The 16,801-nt window shown below is 45.2% G+C and overlaps 1 protein-coding gene across 2 annotated transcripts in view; it reads right to left on the bottom strand.

Annotated features, from left to right (window-relative positions):
• The window catches only part of LOC126526416 (WD repeat-containing protein 13-like), a 46,276-nt gene that overhangs the window by 10,437 nt on the left and 19,038 nt on the right, over positions 1 to 16,801 (bottom strand). For both annotated transcript variants that reach the window (XM_050174328.3, XM_050174327.3), the window contains 6 exons: positions 15,878 to 16,044; positions 11,148 to 11,207; positions 8,694 to 8,777; positions 5,240 to 5,298; positions 4,426 to 4,548; positions 1,882 to 2,003 (listed from right to left, as the gene is read on the bottom strand). In XM_050174328.3, the coding sequence (XP_050030285.1) occupies positions 1,882 to 2,003; positions 4,426 to 4,548; positions 5,240 to 5,298; positions 8,694 to 8,777; positions 11,148 to 11,207; positions 15,878 to 16,044 (615 nt within the window). The remainder of the gene's footprint in view (positions 1 to 1,881; positions 2,004 to 4,425; positions 4,549 to 5,239; positions 5,299 to 8,693; positions 8,778 to 11,147; positions 11,208 to 15,877; positions 16,045 to 16,801) is intronic.

The raw sequence follows: 16,801 nt of genomic DNA, 5'->3' as shown, positions 1-16,801 counted from the left end.
CTCCCTGTTTTCCATCCTTGTGCGTGCAAGATTGAACTATCATTGAACTACCGGTTGGATTACCGGCTGCGTTGGCAGCATATCGATGGGGGCAGAATGCCAAAATGCTTGTGTAATTAGATTTTGATGAACATTAACCCTTTCAGTGTGACTGACATACTGGTACATTTCCGTGCTTCTGTTCAGCCACACCACTGACTTACCCGTACGTTCTCCACTCGGATATGCGCAGTAACACGGAGTTAGCGAGCTCCAAGGTGGTTCTGCCATCTGTTTTATATATAAAAGAGCATATTTTCTCCTCTCTTTGGGTTTGCTCAGTATCGGTTTTTGATAGCAGCTATGAAATACACCCCTTCGTGGGCATAATTGCACCATGCGAAGCACGCACCTTCGCAGGTGGGGGGAGTGGGGCTCCCGGACTTTGCACACCACTGCGGCGGTGATTCTCTGTCCAAATATTTGTGCTGTAGCGCAAGGCCACTCCCCCTCGGAGGGGCAGCATTGCGCTCTGGCCGCAACTGCGTATTTTGTGGCTAGGCACAAGGGGAATTGACAATCGTGGCTCCATCTCATGAGCGAAAGGGAGGAAAGTGGGGAGGCAGCGTGGGAGGGGGGCTTCTACTCCGTCAGCAACTGCATACTTTGCGCGGCCATGCGCGCTGTATCTTGAAAGCAATCTGCATATGGCTCATACCTCTGTGCATGCTGTGTTCTCACCACTCAGCTTGCGTTGAAGCGACAGACAGCACGAAGGTCACTTCGCTTGCTGCTGCTGCTGCGCTTGCTCATGTAAGCGTTTTGACAGCAAGTGTCCGTGGTCATCGAGTGTGATGTGTTCACGTTTGCCTGTGCGCACTGACACCATGCTTGTTAATTCAGTTAGTAAGTGAATGTTTCCAAGTTTATACAGCCAATGAAACTATACTATCCTTACTTCGAATAGGTGTCTACTCATTTGCTATCGCAATCAATGCTTTGCCTTTCAGGTGAAACTGCAAGTTTTCTTTTTGTCTCCCACAGTTGGCGCTACAGCATGCCTCATTTCCAGTGACAAAAGTGCTGCTTTCGTCAGTGTGCTTTCTCCAGGATGGCTCTGCCCTCTGTCATAATCTTATCTGTTTCTCTCTATTTCATCCGTTGATCTCACTGCTTTGTCTGGTCAAGTTTGAATAAACGAAAGCACTTCCTTGCGCGTGGTTCTGTGATCCCTTCGAGATGGCTGCCTGCGCAGCACCTTCAACTGCTGACTGAAGCAGCAGTTCTTCCGTCTTCGAATACGTACGAAGTTTGGACTTGGAAGATGATGGCTTGTCGTTGAGGAAGAGGCAACTTTGACCACAACGGTGTCTGATTTTGACATAGCGGTGCCATCACGGAAGCATACACATCAATGGTGCTTTTGCGTCTAGTGCACATGTTGTTGCTTTTGTCAAACAGGAGTGTGAAGACCATACCAAGAGTGCACTTGCCATCATCCAAGTCACTGTTTCCAAAAATAAGCCATTGTGTTCATCTTAGAATTCCAGAGAAAGAAAACCCTACACTGCGCCACCTCCAAAAAGACCCTCCACTGAAAAGGTTAAAGATACCCATATGGTTGAAGATATATGGAGCGTCTTCCCTACTATAGAATCTCTCACAGCCAGTGTTGATTTATGGCATTAGACACATAAAGTGATCCTGGGTGAACAAATAACTAACATGACTAATAGGGTGAAGAACAGGAGAAAGAAGACATGGAGGACTGTAATGGCAGCTGAATAGCATAATTAAAATCTCGAAGGCTTTCACTGTGTGTTGGAACTTTATGAGGTGCACGTAAATTAACATACGATGCATTATGACGGCAGCAGTTGAGGGGACAATGTGCAAACTCACCGATGCAAGCACCCTGCCGGAATGACATGATGGGACAGAAGGAACTTCGCACTGGGGTACGGCACCGATGCTTGACGTGGAACTTGCGCTTGAGTGCCAGGCTGCCATCCGAGCCCTGCACACTGCGGGCGAGTTTGCAAAACATCAAAACCCGAGTTTCTGTTCTCCAGCCAAGCATTCGAGTCTTTTCGCTAATTAAACAAGTGCCAGAGCAATCTGCAGTAGATCTATACATTAGAATGCTTTTGTCCACACAAACGTGCCAAAGAAAACATACGACCCACTGCGGTGGCGTAGCGGCTTTGGCGTCGTGCTGCTAAGCCCGAAGGCGCAGGATCGAATTCCGACCATGGCGGCCGCATTTCGATGAGGGCGAAATGCAAAGGTGCCTGTGTACCCTGCATTAGGTGCAAGTTAAAAGAATCCCCGGTGATCAACATTAATCTGGAGCCCCCCAGTACGGTGTACTTCATAATCCTATTGTGGTTCTGGTACGTAAAACTTCACAATTTAATTTTAATCTTAAAACATACAATGAGCTCCTTGGGGAGAAAACGCCTTTCGTAGTTTAAAAATAATTATTCTACTTAAAGGGTTGACAAACCAGCACCCCCACCTGTAGTTATGACATGTCCAACAAATGAAAACGAGTGTCAGTCACACATCAGGAACTCTCGCAAGTATTCGTAGCAATGATTTAGTTGCATTACTTGAACACTAATCTTCGGCACTGCATTTGTACACGTGAAGTAGTATATTACTGCCAGGTCACATGAAGGGTATACTGCAGTGGAGCTGCTTAGCGCAGTGATTGACTCAGGAGCACCAAGTCTGTGTCTCACAGTTATAAGGCTGCTTGTTTGCCGGAGACCACCTTCAGCAAATCATCCCAGCTATCACAATATTGCTCTCAAGCAAAATGCACCTGCTCCATCGGAAACTTTACGAATGTTGTCATCATTTGGACAGCGAGCTGGGCCCACCATTATCAGATTGTACAGGTTGCACTGGCCCAAAGTAGTACAGGTTCCTCTGCGGCGCATACTAAAAGCACGTCTGCCACACACCACTGTCATGTTGTTTGGTCCAGGGTAACGTAAAACTATTTCCATCTGTTCTTATTCTAAATCCACCAGCAGCCCTCTGTGGTAGGTCAAAATGGCTCGGGCCACGCACATGCCCGTATGGGCATGGCCAGAGCCACTCTGACCTACCATGGAGGAATAATGACGGATTTGGAATAAAACCAGAGTAGAATAGTTTTACATCATTCTTGCCCTGGCTAGCAATGCAAATGATGCGTTTACTGCACAATTAGCCGACATTCACTGGACACAGAGAAAGTGTAGGCAGATTAATATGCCCTAATGCAAACTTTTTGCCAAAAAGCATGTGAGCTGCATTGCCTGCAACTGCTGTGCTGACTAGCGACTGTTTAAAGGAGTTCCTGTGGTGTGCCAAGACTTTCACTGCCTTGGAGGATGAAAATAACTCCTACACTCTCCACACAAGAGCTCTGGAGTGTAAAGAGTGTCAGGGGAACCCTATGTAGCACACAGCTGAAAAACATGAGATGAAGGCGCACAGCGGCCTGTTTACTTTTGACACCCAAATTAATGTTTCTGACTTCGTGATGAATATCGTCGATGGAGAACAACAGTGAAAGGAAAAAGACATTTCTCGATCATTTCAGTCTCAGCCTTCCCTGCATCGCCCCGTCATACTCTTTACATTCCCGGTTGCACTTGAACTTTTGAATAGAGTAGTGCCATATCTCTCAATTGCTGTGGTCAGTACACTGAAAGGAATGCTTCTCAAGCTAAAATTTGATAAACAGTTGCTTTCAGCATTTTCTGAAGCAGGGGTGCATTTCGCAAGGAAGTTCTCACTTCAGGAGCCACTGAGGAGCATTGCTAAATCACAGTGCCTCCTCCAGTCAAGAGTGACTCTGTGGATCATAGAGTGTGCTTCGAGTTTAGTTGTGCCAATGGGGGATAGGGTGTGTGGCTTCACACTGTCCAGCTGAGGTTAACAATGAATCTCGAGAATAAGTTAGAGACTGCCCAATCATCGACGAAAGAAAAAATGATAGGCGGCGTGAATCAGGGAGCAAACGGGGCTGGGTAGCTGATATCCTAGACGACACAAATTGGAAGAAATGAAGCTGGGCAGGCCACGTAAGGCCATGTAATGTGCTGGGTAGATAACCGGTGGCCTATTAGAGTTACAGAATGGATGTCAAGAGAAGAGAAGTGCTATCTGAGAAGGCAGGGAATTAGGTGTTGTGATGAAACTAGGAAATTAGCAAGCATAAGATGGGCATGTATAAAAGAAGATCACTGGGAGAGGCCTCCATCCTCCAGTGGACATAAACAGGCGGTGATGAATGATAATTCTGTCGACCTGAGAAGTTATTTTCTCACTGCCCTCTACAGGGGTACTGCAGGTGCCCACAGTCAACCATAGAAGTCTACGGTCAGCTACAGTGAACAGCAGGGGCACTAGATAACCACAATAGCTCCACAAGGCTGCTGCCATGCCTACCTGTAGAGGAGGAGGGCATTGATGAGGCCACAGTTGGCCAGCACCGACGGGTCCCTTGCTTCGCGGCTTGCCCACTGGCGAGCCGAGAGGCACGTGATTGGGCAGTTTTCGGCCACCACCATCCTGCGTGCGTTACAACGGTAACAATGATGTTAAAAGTGCTCTGCAACTTGAGTGGTTCAACTGCTGTAGAGCCAGCAAAGTGCAATGGCATGTTGGTGCCCTCACTGAAATTCAACAAATGCTAAACTCTGCCATTTTATGCAGAGAGAGAGAGAACACGGAAGGGCGGGAAAGTTAACCAGATCGTTGTTCGGTTGGCAACCCCACATGGGAGAAAGGAATAAAAGAAAGAAAGAAAGCAATACTAGTGAGAGCTTGTGCATATATTTGAATAATATCTGCACTAGGGAGCAAGTTGACAAGGCTAGCTTGTCACATCTGTACCCTAAGAGACACAGTGTGACCCTGCAGATACTGAGCGCACTTCCAGCTACTGTGGTAGCAGCAAACAACACTTCCCGGCAGTACGTGTAAGAACCAAGGATGATGTGAAAAAAAAAAAAGAAGAGAAAAGAAGACGCCTCAATTTGCGAAAGGACCACAATAGGCAAAACATGCAATGTCGTCTTGGTTACAGTCTCCGCACAAGAGAAAGTACTAAAAGTTTACTGCCTTAGCACAGGATTCTATGCTGTTTGACATGCAGTGTTTCTACAAAAAAAAAATCCTCAATTCCGATCACAAATGAATATATTTTTTAAATCTACTTCAAGCATTGCTTGCAGGATGCAACAGTAGGCACGCAACTCACCGCTTTCCCTTGGTCAGCTTTCCGGTGGGAAGGTCGAACAGGTAGGACACAATGTAGCCCTGCACCACGCAGAAAATGCACAGCAGGCAAGTTTTCATTTTTGTTTGTTCTTGCACAACAGAGTACAGTGAAACCTCGAAAAACTAAATTCCATCAGACAAGAAAATAGTTCTGTTACATCCAATAATTGTCATAGGCATACAGTCAAAACATGCAATAACAAAATCCTGCAACAACGAAATTCTTGCTACAACGAAATATTTTTGTATCCCATCAAATGCCCGTAGGATTCAATGCATTTCGCACCTCTCGACAACGAAATGTCGCTGTACTACAATCCTGCATCAACGAAATTTGCCAGAAATCAACCCCGCATACTAACTACTCCCGCAAGGCTAGCAGGCCCCAAAATGTGCTCAAATGTGATCGCATTGCTCTAAAATTGCATCGAATACCAGCACATTACACTTGCGTAGGCACCGCCATATTTGTTCACAACAAAAATTCGCAGTTCCGCCCGAAAGGCGAACCACCAATTGCGATAGCAAATTAGTAGATAGTTGTACAAAGTTAGGATAGTAGTTTTATCGGCTTTATAAGCTTGTAAACATTCGCTTACTAACTAAATTAACAATGATAGAATGTGTAAGCATGACTCAAGGAGGATGTAGAAAGAAACAGACACACAGAGACAGCGTTGTCTTTGTGTGTCTGCTTCTTTCTATGTCCTTGTTCAGTTGCACTTACATACTCTATCATGGATTCAAACCAACTAGCTGCTACGTGTTTTAACTAAAAAAACCAGCACGGTATCATGCATGCTTAGGTAAACATGAACACATCTTGCTCGATGAGCGCGGAAACTCGCTGTCACAATTCTGGAGTGAGGAATCGCTACGGCACTAAACGAATTGACCTTCATGCATCTCTCGCTTCAACACGAGCAAAACATCGAAAGCACAGTGCATACGAAGCTACTGGCACTACGTGTACTCTGCGACCATCTCAGATCGCTTTGAAGATGAGGCCTGCCCAGGCATGCACTTTGGCCTCGTGGCAGATCACTTTCAAGACACACAAGTGCTGGCAACGCGTCTACGGCGTCCGCCAAAGGCGTCTACTATGGCGTCTGCGATTTGCGTGACCAACGCCATAGTAGATGGTGTGGTTGTCTCCACTCTGTACGGAGCGGCGGGTGAGGAGGACATCGAGGCACCGTAGCAGCCGCTGCATAAGTACAGCCCTCCTCCCTTGCCTCACCTCCCTGCCTTGCACACGGCAGGAGAGGGCATGCATCGAGGCCGCGTTCCTTGTTCGCGCACACGAGATTGAACCGTGTTTCCCAGCTCACCTTCACACGCTTTCACTCATACGGAATCTCATGAAAACACCGACGGTGATGGCGACGCCAATGGCAGAAATGCGCCTGGAGGGCCCACATAACTGCTATCGCAATAAAACAACCAAGCGGCGGAAGCAATTGCGTGTGTTGGAAATACATCATGGTTGCCATATTGTTTGTTGATGGCCCGTTTGAAGCAGCACATATGCATGTCGCGATTGACATGTGACAATGGTTTTTGCACACTTAGCGCAGTGTGTAATGTGTGCCCCGGTGAGAAAAATGCAGCAAAGACAAGGAAATCCACGTCCCACGAACGTGGAATTGTTTATGGTGCTTGAGATGGCGGTCGTAATATATATGGAGTGCCACGCATCAGGCCATGATTGAGCGATTGTCTGGGAGTGCTGTCCGGGAGTGCGTGGAGCGCTGTTGCTCTGCGTCCAGTGCTGAGTTATGCGAAATCTCCCAAAAGTGATCGTATCTCCGAATACTGCTCCACGACCACTGCTGATCGATGCATGCGGTGCACATTCTACTGTCAACAGTATACGGTTCTATATCCTCGAGCAAAGCTTGCCAATGTAGGCTAACGAAATTTTGACAGTAATGTTTCATCCTGCGATGCGTTACATATCTGCACTGTCTCATTTCATAACAACAAAATTCTTGCGAAAGCGAATTTTTTTGCATTCCCCACTGATTTCGTTACTACGAGGTTCAACTGTATATTCATTACATGCTGGTGCAAGTAAGAAAAGTTTTAGATTTACATTGTTTTATCTGACAATTTGCTGTTCTGCATATCATGGCTTGATTCTATCAGCCCAAAGAAATCTTACACAAACTCCATGCAAAGGCCCTGCTTCTGTAAACATGTAAATCTAGACCACGCAATAGTTGGTTAATAACCATTTTACTAACAATAAAATGTATGCACTCGTACAAGTCAGAAATTTCATTAACATGCTGCACATGTCCATGCAGCATTGAATGACTAGTGGTGTAGCTAAAATTGGCTACATTATCAAATTTCACTTGTTGACAAAGGAGTCAACCACAAGATGTCTTAGAAACAAGACAATTGCCGAACAACAAGCTTGCTTGATAATGTTTTCACTGGCCTTGTGGGCATTTAAGTCAACACCCTATTTTAGTTAGGTTTGTGTACTCCCTGTGGGAGTTTGCCAGTGAATGGCCAAGCGAATGTTGTATAAAAGATGCCTCAATAATCCCTCTACCTGTCCTCACAAATAGCGCCACTTAGCCCACAGGCCAGTTCTCTCTGGTAATAAAGCTTTATGAATTCATTATTTGGGGTTTGCTCAATGCACACTTTTTATATATTAAACTAAACTTTTGTCTCAGATCAACATTTGACACTTTTCACATAACTTAAGAGGCTAACTGCAACGACATCTTAGTTTGGCTACATTTGCTACAAATAAATTGTACATACTATGAAAGCAATCTTTCATAGAATTTGAACATGAACACATGTTTATGTGTTCATGTTCAGGTGCTACTTAATTACAGGTGCTACTTAAGAGCTGTAAACCTGTAAAGCTGTAGTGATCAAAATTTTTTATTCCAGCCCTTAAGTAGCACCTACGCTGACAATGCACGTGCCTGGTGCACAATCAGCGCGTATGATAGAAGTCCCCGAACATGGCCTCAGAGATCTTTAAAATACCATGGAGGCTTGATCTCGCAGGTCATGTTCATGTGCTTTGCTGGGTCTCATCATTCCAGGTTCTGAGTAATCTCCAGCTAGCAGTAGTGACAGCAGCTCGTTCTTGAGTCTTGCTATCAAAAACATCTATTTTTGCCAGCTTTCAGCGACGCATCAACTCAAATTTCAAATCTAAAATTTTGCATGGAGGCTGGTCTTTATACTATACAGCTACCTGAAACAAGGCCTTTTACATGCCCCGAGCTTTTTTTGGCCATGCCTTTAACCTCCTGATAAGACAAATACAGTTATGTATTTGTATGTGCATGATACTCAGCAGCAGAAAACCAATTTAAGTTGATTGCAGCTGATAAGACTGGCTACACAAATGGCTAATGGGACACATAAGGCACTGCACCACTACATTTTGTTGACCTCACCCGGTCGTCGCCGGCCCACAGCATCTTGCCCGTCGGCTCAAAGGTTAGGCAGAGGACGCAGCCAGTGGTCTGGCTACTGCCGCCCTGCGCAATGTGTGCATGCAAGAAAGGCAAGCAAAACTATGCTTTAAGAAACCCCACAGTAACAGAAAAAAGAAAGGGCTAGCTTAACTGAAGCTTCACTGATTTCAGTTGTGTGCACCAATAGCGGTTTATCAAAAAACAAGGCGTGCATTGAGTGTTGCATAAAGAGTAGTGCCAGGTACACATGACTCTAAGCTAAGCCACCGATTCCTTTGCCCACTGAAATTTCGCACAGAAGTAGCATTCTGTGCCGGACTCAGTTTGTTATCCCACGAAACAGTGGTGCCACCTGTCACGGATCATTCATTTTAAACAGCGCCAAAAAGCACATGGACAAGGAAGAGCACAGGACCAGCGCTGACTGCCAACAACATCTTTATTGAAGCCCGCACTATTCACAACGGGCTGAAAGAGGGAAAGGAAGAAAGGGAAGGGGAGTAATCGTCAGTCAACTCCTGCTGCGCATGTCTCACTAGCATAAAACTATACAAACATAAAATACACAATAGGGACACGATCAAAACTGATTAACTTCTAAGAAACTCAAGTTCCTTATCGCAAAGAGCTATAGAAGGGGCAGTTATGCAAGTGGATCCTGACTCACAAACTGAAAAGGCCTCAAAAACTTTCATGGCCATCTGATCACTGTATCTTCTCAGCGTGTGTCTTTTAAGGAGAGTGAGCAGCCACACTGTGCACAATGAACAGCTAGATTACTACCAGTCTTAATCTTGACACTGTGCCCATGCTCATGTAAACGCTCATTAAGGCAGTGTCCCGTTTGCCCTATGTATAAGGAATATACAATAAGGAATATACAATAATATACGATAAGGAATAATAAAGGATAATAATATACCATAAAGAATATTTCGATAAGGAACTTAAATTCCTTACAAGTTAATCAGTTTTGATTGTGTCCCTGTTGTGTATTTTAAATTTGTATAGTTTTACGTTTATGATGCATGCACAGCAGGAGTTGACAGACGATGACTCCCCTTCTATTTCTTCCTTTCCCCCTTTCAGCCTGTTGTGAATAGTATATATTTGTGCGGGCTTCAATAAAGATGTTGCTGGTAGTCAGTTCTGGCCCTGTGCTCTTCCTTGTCCATGTGTATTTTTTTGCGGGGGGCACTGTTTAAAATGAATGATTCGTACCAACTAGCTCGCACCCATACCCTTCTAAGCTGTCATGGATATGGTGAACGCAGAGTTTTGACACAGCGGTGACACATGATGCCACTGTTCCATTGCAGTGAAATTTATTTACATTTTTTGAGTGGCAATAATGCAGAGGACATGCGTATTTCTGATTTGTTGTGGGTGACACTCAAAAGTATTGAATGCAAACATGATAACGTAAAATCATAACTTTCTGTCAAATTGAAATGCAAACAGTTTGAAATTTTAGCTGGAAAAGTATAGCATAAACCTGGCCCTCCTATTTTGGCAACACTCGGCACAGAGCCATTCAAACAAAACCTCAAGCATTCATTAATGATCACTTTGTAACAATTTCAGGGACTTCTTCACTGTGCTTCAAGTATACATAATTTATGAATCAAATGAATACATATTTCAAGGCTTTGCAGCATCACTAAGCCATATTATCTGCCATTTTATCAGGTGTATTATCGTAAATTGTGTAAGGTGAGCATGCACAGGCACTACTGTGTCGTAAAGAAGTTGGCAGAACTGAGTTAGTGAAATGAGTTTGAAACTTTTTGTGTAGTATGACATAATACTTTATTCACTCAACTGAAATGCTCACTAAAATAAGAAATTAGCTGTTTAACATTACTGCCCCAGTGGCGGTTTTCTCAGAGTAACAGAAACTGATCTGGAAGGCCCCCACATTTGGTCTACTTCAAGCGCTGGAAGAGTGTCAAAACCACTGTGTTTTGAATACCACTTAATACAACAAACCAGGCTGTATTTTGTTCCACATTGAAATGCAACATGTGTTTGTTTCTTTAGCAGTTGACCACAATTTGCTCATTGTACACAAGACGTGCTACAGCGTAGGTGCTGGCACCATATTCATAGCAGCAGTTCCAACCCTGTGCTAAATTTATGTCTTCTTCTCACTTACAGAACCATTCTTTTGGGCAAAAGTGATGCTGCGCATACCAGCTTGATTAAGAAATTGAATTCAGTACCCACTTTCCTTCTCACAGCCAAAATAAAGAAAAACAGCTTCTGGTCTCAGAAGCACGGCAAATTACTAAAGCTGCAACGCGGACAGCAATAAGTTTCTTCCAACTTTGAACAGGTGAAAGTAGACTGTCCAGTGTTCCAATCAGCAGTGGAGTTACATAAACTGTTACAGCTGTTGTAAAATGCTAAATACCTAAGTTACAAGAGACTGACCTTGAGGTAGATGCCCGTGGAAATGTTGAGCACCTGGACAAGACCCTTGTCATTTCCTGTCTGCGATGCCACAGAAAGTCAAGGATAGCAAAAGCCTGTTCGTCACAAGCGTGACAGTGCAGTGTTTTATGTTGGCGCAAGCCCGCAGAAAAATATAATGCCATTAAGAAGGTTTGTGACAGGTACAGTTACTATGAGGTACTAGTTACTCGTGGTTGAGGATTGTGTGAAAGAAAAGATAGTCAGACAGAGACAGAGCACTAGGCCATGCGTCTTTCAACAAGAATGTATAATGTTCAATGGCTTGCTTCGCTAATCCATTTTCTAGTTAACACAAGTGTTCGCCATAAGCCTGGCCTTCCAAGCAGTAAGAATGTTTATTAGTAACTACCACACAATCACCGACCGACTGTCAGCAGTCCGCAAGCCTGTACAAAAATGCTACCTGCTGGGCATGAGACATGACAAGAGGTTTTGCTTCTTACTCTGTGGTCTTTTATGTCATGTACACCATTTTATGACTCTTGTGATATTGTCACATGTGTTTTTCTCTTCCTTGCATTCTCGTTTCATGCAGTGTTATTACCATTAGCATCTTTCTATTTTTGCTTCCTCATGGTGTGAGATCATTCTAATGCCACGGTTGTTGGAGCCACCGCCACAAAGAAAGGGGTACTCAATGTAAATATACAGTCGAAACCACTTATAACAATCTTTAAGTGCCACGAAAATTCCATTGTTATAACCGATAATTTCTATAACCAAGTTGCACGAAAAAAAAAAGTAGGGGGATGGCAGAACTATTGTCAGAAAACTATAATGGCAGGGAGGCCAGTGCCTCTCCCCACCACCTTCCTCCATCCGGCTGCTGATTGTGTTCACTCGTTTAACACTACAACTCTGCTTCCTGCATGCTATTATCGTGTGTAACAAGCCACAAATGTTGGCATTTAAGAATGGCACTGCTATAACAAAGAGGGGTCACGGATGTCAAGTGACCTGCGAGCTCCGCCGAGGCATTGCTTCGGCAGCCCCAATAGGGGCCTTTTAAAAAAAGATAGAAGGTTGCAGCGGCAGCCTCTCGTCTGGAGAAATCCAGAAGAAATGCTGGGGTGAGATCGCCACAAGCATCTTGCCATGTACTTCTCACCGGCTTGCACAAGAAAATCCCATGTCTGCTGGTATTACTTGCTTTATGCGAAGCTTGCCGACAACCTTCTCCAAGGCATTCAGGCGCTCCACGTAGTGAAGCGAAAGTCTCCTCGCGAAAACGAAGCCTTAAAGGGACCGAATATCATCTGCAGGGCCTCCTGCGAGGACAACATTGAGGCAGCCTGCCCTACCGCGTCATCGCTGCCATTGTAGCCGTCAATGCCATCATCGCTATCCAATGCAAGCACGTTCGTGACGACTGCCTCATCGGTTAGAAGTTCTGATGTTGCTAATGTGTCGTGCGCATGTAGAAGCTCTTCCAAGTCCTGAAGCATCCTTGGCCACAGTGGACCAAAGTTCAGGCATCAATTTGTCAGTGGGAGCTTCCAAGGCTTTGTACAAGTCACTGCTAACTTGGACAAAGCACAGTTTCCTAAAGCAGTTCCACACCTTAGAAGCACTTACTTCAAACCGGGCACCAAAGATAAACTGCACGGCCATCAATAGACTGATCTTCAAGTCTGGTTGCTCCCTGCATGTCCGCATGGCCATGTCTGCCTACAAGACTAACTTGTTCAGGATGCGGCAACAATACATGACTTCAAAATTGGCAAGGACAGCGGTGTCCATGGGCTGCAAGCCTGCCGTCATATTTGGTGGCAGGAAAAAGCTTCCACGCTTGAGAGCTCAGGCATGAAGCGGTGGGCACTGCAATTATCTAGGTTGAGCGCCATTTTCCTTTTGGATTGCTCATTATGTTGATCAATGAATCAAGAGCCACTCACGAAAAAGTTCTCGCATTATCCATGTCTTGTGGTTGTGACGGTAGCATACCGGCATCCTGGCAGCACTGCGGAAGCAGCAGGGATTTTTTTATTCCCCAATGACAAATGCAGCGCACTGTCTCTCTCATCCATGTTGGCGCAAAAGAACACAGTGAAGCGCAGCTTGCTGTTTTTACCACCCCCTACATGTGTCTTCTTTGAGTGCATGCGTCTTGGATGGAAGCATCTGAAAGAACAGTGCTGTTTCATTGCCATTATAAATGTTGGTGCCAACGTACTTGTCGAGGATGTGGGGCAGCGTTTCCCTCCACTCATTTCTGCTTCGCCTCCACGTCAAGCAAAGCTCCCTCACCGTTGACGGCTTCGTAAACAATGCCGTGCCTCTCTTTGAAGCGCTGCACCCAGCCGCCACCTGGGTACAAGTACACATTATTGATGATGTTGATGAGCAGCGCAAACTGCTTCGCCTTTGTGGCCAGAATTGGGCTGCTGATGGTCAAGTTCACGGCACGGGAACTGAGAAACCACTCGTAGAGAGCTTCTTCCACCTCCTTATAAGCACCTTGTCGAGCGTTGTCAAGCGTAGACAACAGGTGTTTGCACTCGTCTACAAAGCAACTTTCTTTGTCGAACTTGTCTACCCCGCAGATTATTGTCGACACTGTCAGTTGCGATAGCCCATACTTCCCCAAGCCGCACACTCTTTTACTGTCTGTGTAGTTCTTCCTGATACTGCACTTCATTTCTAAATATATAGCAGTGTGCTCTCTTTTCACCAGCAACGTTGTGCATTGTCGATGATCAGCGGACAGATCAGCCATTTTCCATTTCGATGACAAGTCAAATGAAGCGGAGCAACCATGTGGCCAGGAATGACCTCGACGCAACCAACAATGATGAGCACGAGTGACTTACTCCACTGGCAGAACTACACAGAATGAGGGGCTAGCAAGCGAGAAAATATTCTGGCAGCCGTGCTGTCAGCGCAGTTTGTGCAGTCCATTCGTGTTTGGCATAGAGCTACGGGCACAGCCCATTCGTGTTCGGAGGGGTGGGAGGGCGACGGGAGAGAGGTGCGCGAGGCTGGCGAGCATAGAAGGCTAGAAAACAGGTTCTATCGTATGAGCGTGCAGCGGCCATTGGGGCTCCGGGAGGGTGCAGCAGCTCAAATTTATCTTTTTCTTTTTTCTTTTCAAGGATTTCACATTCCATTACCTTTCAGCATGGACACCCAGAAGCCAGACTTCATCATTATAACCGATAAAGTGGCATGGGGGCATTGTAGTAAGTGTGTTATTTCACCACAGAAATCATACAAACGTTGACAGAGCAGCAGCTTTCTCATTGTTATAACTGATATACAGTTAAACCTTGAGGTAAAATAGGCAATTTGCTTCATTATATTGAAATATTGGGCAATATTGGGCAATACAATATTGTTGTATTGAAATTTGACCTTTTATGCAAATAAATACAGCCTCTGATCGTCTTTTCTTACAAGGAAAGGGACCGTAGAATTTTCCGAGTTGTTGCGCAACTGAAGAAAGCAAAATTGAATAAGAAAACAATTCATTTTGATGAACTTGGGAGTCGGCGATGAATGATACGGTTTCACGCCACGTCGACGATATCTTCACATCTGCAGTACAAATTAGGCGAAGTCAGCCATACTTTTGCGTGCACTTTACCCCTGCGGCTGATAGCGCCGCCCGCACTGGGACAACGCTATCATTAAAAGCGCCGGCAGTGGGGAGTGAATGCTTAGTCTGCCTCTCGCTCCAATGGGTCACGCGGCAGATTACTTCTAAAGCAGGGTGCGCGACTGCGTATGCGCTGAGCCGCGCTTACAGCCATGCACAACCATGGCTGAGATGCACGGCAACTCCCCGCCGCTCATGCGCGCTTGATCGCATTACCACGAGCTCGCTCCCCTCCCCCTCATTCCCTTTGCATGCGTGGGAAGGCGGCACTCGTGAAGCCACCACCTTTTTTGTCTCACCATCGCACACTTTCATTTGCACCTAAAGCACAAAGTGCGCGGGGCGCGATAGGATCTTATTGCACTTGGGCTTTATACGGAACATGATGCGGCTCCACTTTGGCGGTCGCTCTTGTCGCGCTGCGCACGATTTGAAAGGTGCGTTTGCAAGCAGCCACTTGTAATTCAATCATTTGACTATCTGCATCTCCGGAAGTTTCCATTTATTGTTTGGGCATTCCTTTGCAGCGGAAGTGAAATTTTGTTATATTGAAATCGTATACAAACACACTTCGTTATATTGAGGGTCTAAATACATGGTGTTCTGTGGACAAGAGGTCATAAGATGTTAAATTCTTCGTTATATCGAGAATTTTGTTATATTGAAATTCGTTATATAGCAGTTTAACTGTAATGTTAAAACCGGTATTGTTATAAGTCGGTTTGACTGTAGCGAGTTCCAGAAATATGGTAGTGGCCCCAGGTTGATTCAAAATGGTTGACTGCAAGCTCTGAGTAGGGGCTGGCTGTGAGCTGCACCTTTCTATTCAACGACCGCCGACTTCGCTGACCACATTCAGTGCTGCCGAGTTGCTCGGTTTCCTCTAGCTGGCACAAGTTCACCCAACAAAGAATGTGCTCCCTCGCGACTTTGCTGCACTGCTATACGAAAGCGATTTCCAGTGGATTCAAATGCTGTGTATCTTGCAGGGTGGCAAGGCATTTAACACGCCAGTAGCTTTGTCTTGAGGCACAGTTCAATTGCATGCAGTTCAGCCGTAGGCACAAGCTGCCTCTGGCTCGTCCAAGGATACAACCACCATGTTGTTGTTAGCTGGCTGGAACACGCACGACAGGATGGCTGCCCCGGCTGGATCGGGCACCGTGCGCACGCAGCTTCCCTTCTTAGCGTCCCAGAGCCGCACTGTGCTGTCCAGGGACCCAGACACCAAGAGGTCGTTGGAGAGAGACCACTCGAAGCCTGCGCGACGGCACACCCCAAGGAGCAGACTGTAGTTGTATTTGCTCATTTCACAAGGAAAGAGGCACTTTCGTGAAGGTACACATAAAAAGAAAGCACAGTTTTATGCATACATACACAACACATTGGCCGTGACAGTAGTGTATGGGTTGGCCATTCTGTCAATACAACCATGCTGCTATATTTTCAGAGTTCTAAATGTAGAAAAACTGTAAGCCCATTTAAAGCCAGGTATCCCAAATACAGTACTCGGGCAAGTATAAAGAAAGAACAGAAAAGAAGAGAATGTCAACAGGCACTGCATTCGCAAACACGTCACAAATCCACTAATAGTGTCATCGCAGGTGGTAGAGCCCTGCCAATTTCTTTCCAATTCCAGGCACATAAGTGTGTGCGTGTGCATAAAGCTACATACCTACTATGTCATCTATGTGCACTCACACATTAAGCCATTAAGTAATGTGTGTATGTGTGTGTCTGTGTAGTATATATATATATATATATATATATATATATATATATATATATATATATATATATATATATATATATATATATATGCATTAAGCCTGTGCCCCTTCTAACCAATACTAAGACATGCAGATGAGAAATAAGGTAGCAAATACATAGCACGTTCCACGACAACCTGCAGCACTTCCGGGAGATATTCGGGACACTAAAAAGGTTGCTCCTCTATTCTGTTCGATTGATCGATTGTTTGACTCATTGACTGATTGTGTTTGACATCCCAGAGCAA

Source organism: Dermacentor andersoni, chromosome 8, assembly GCF_023375885.2.
Source record: "Dermacentor andersoni chromosome 8, qqDerAnde1_hic_scaffold, whole genome shotgun sequence".
NCBI classification, from domain to species: Eukaryota; Metazoa; Arthropoda; class Arachnida; order Ixodida; family Ixodidae; genus Dermacentor; species Dermacentor andersoni.
Note: the sequence above shows the minus strand (reverse complement) of the source record. Positions and strands in the feature narration are given on the sequence as shown.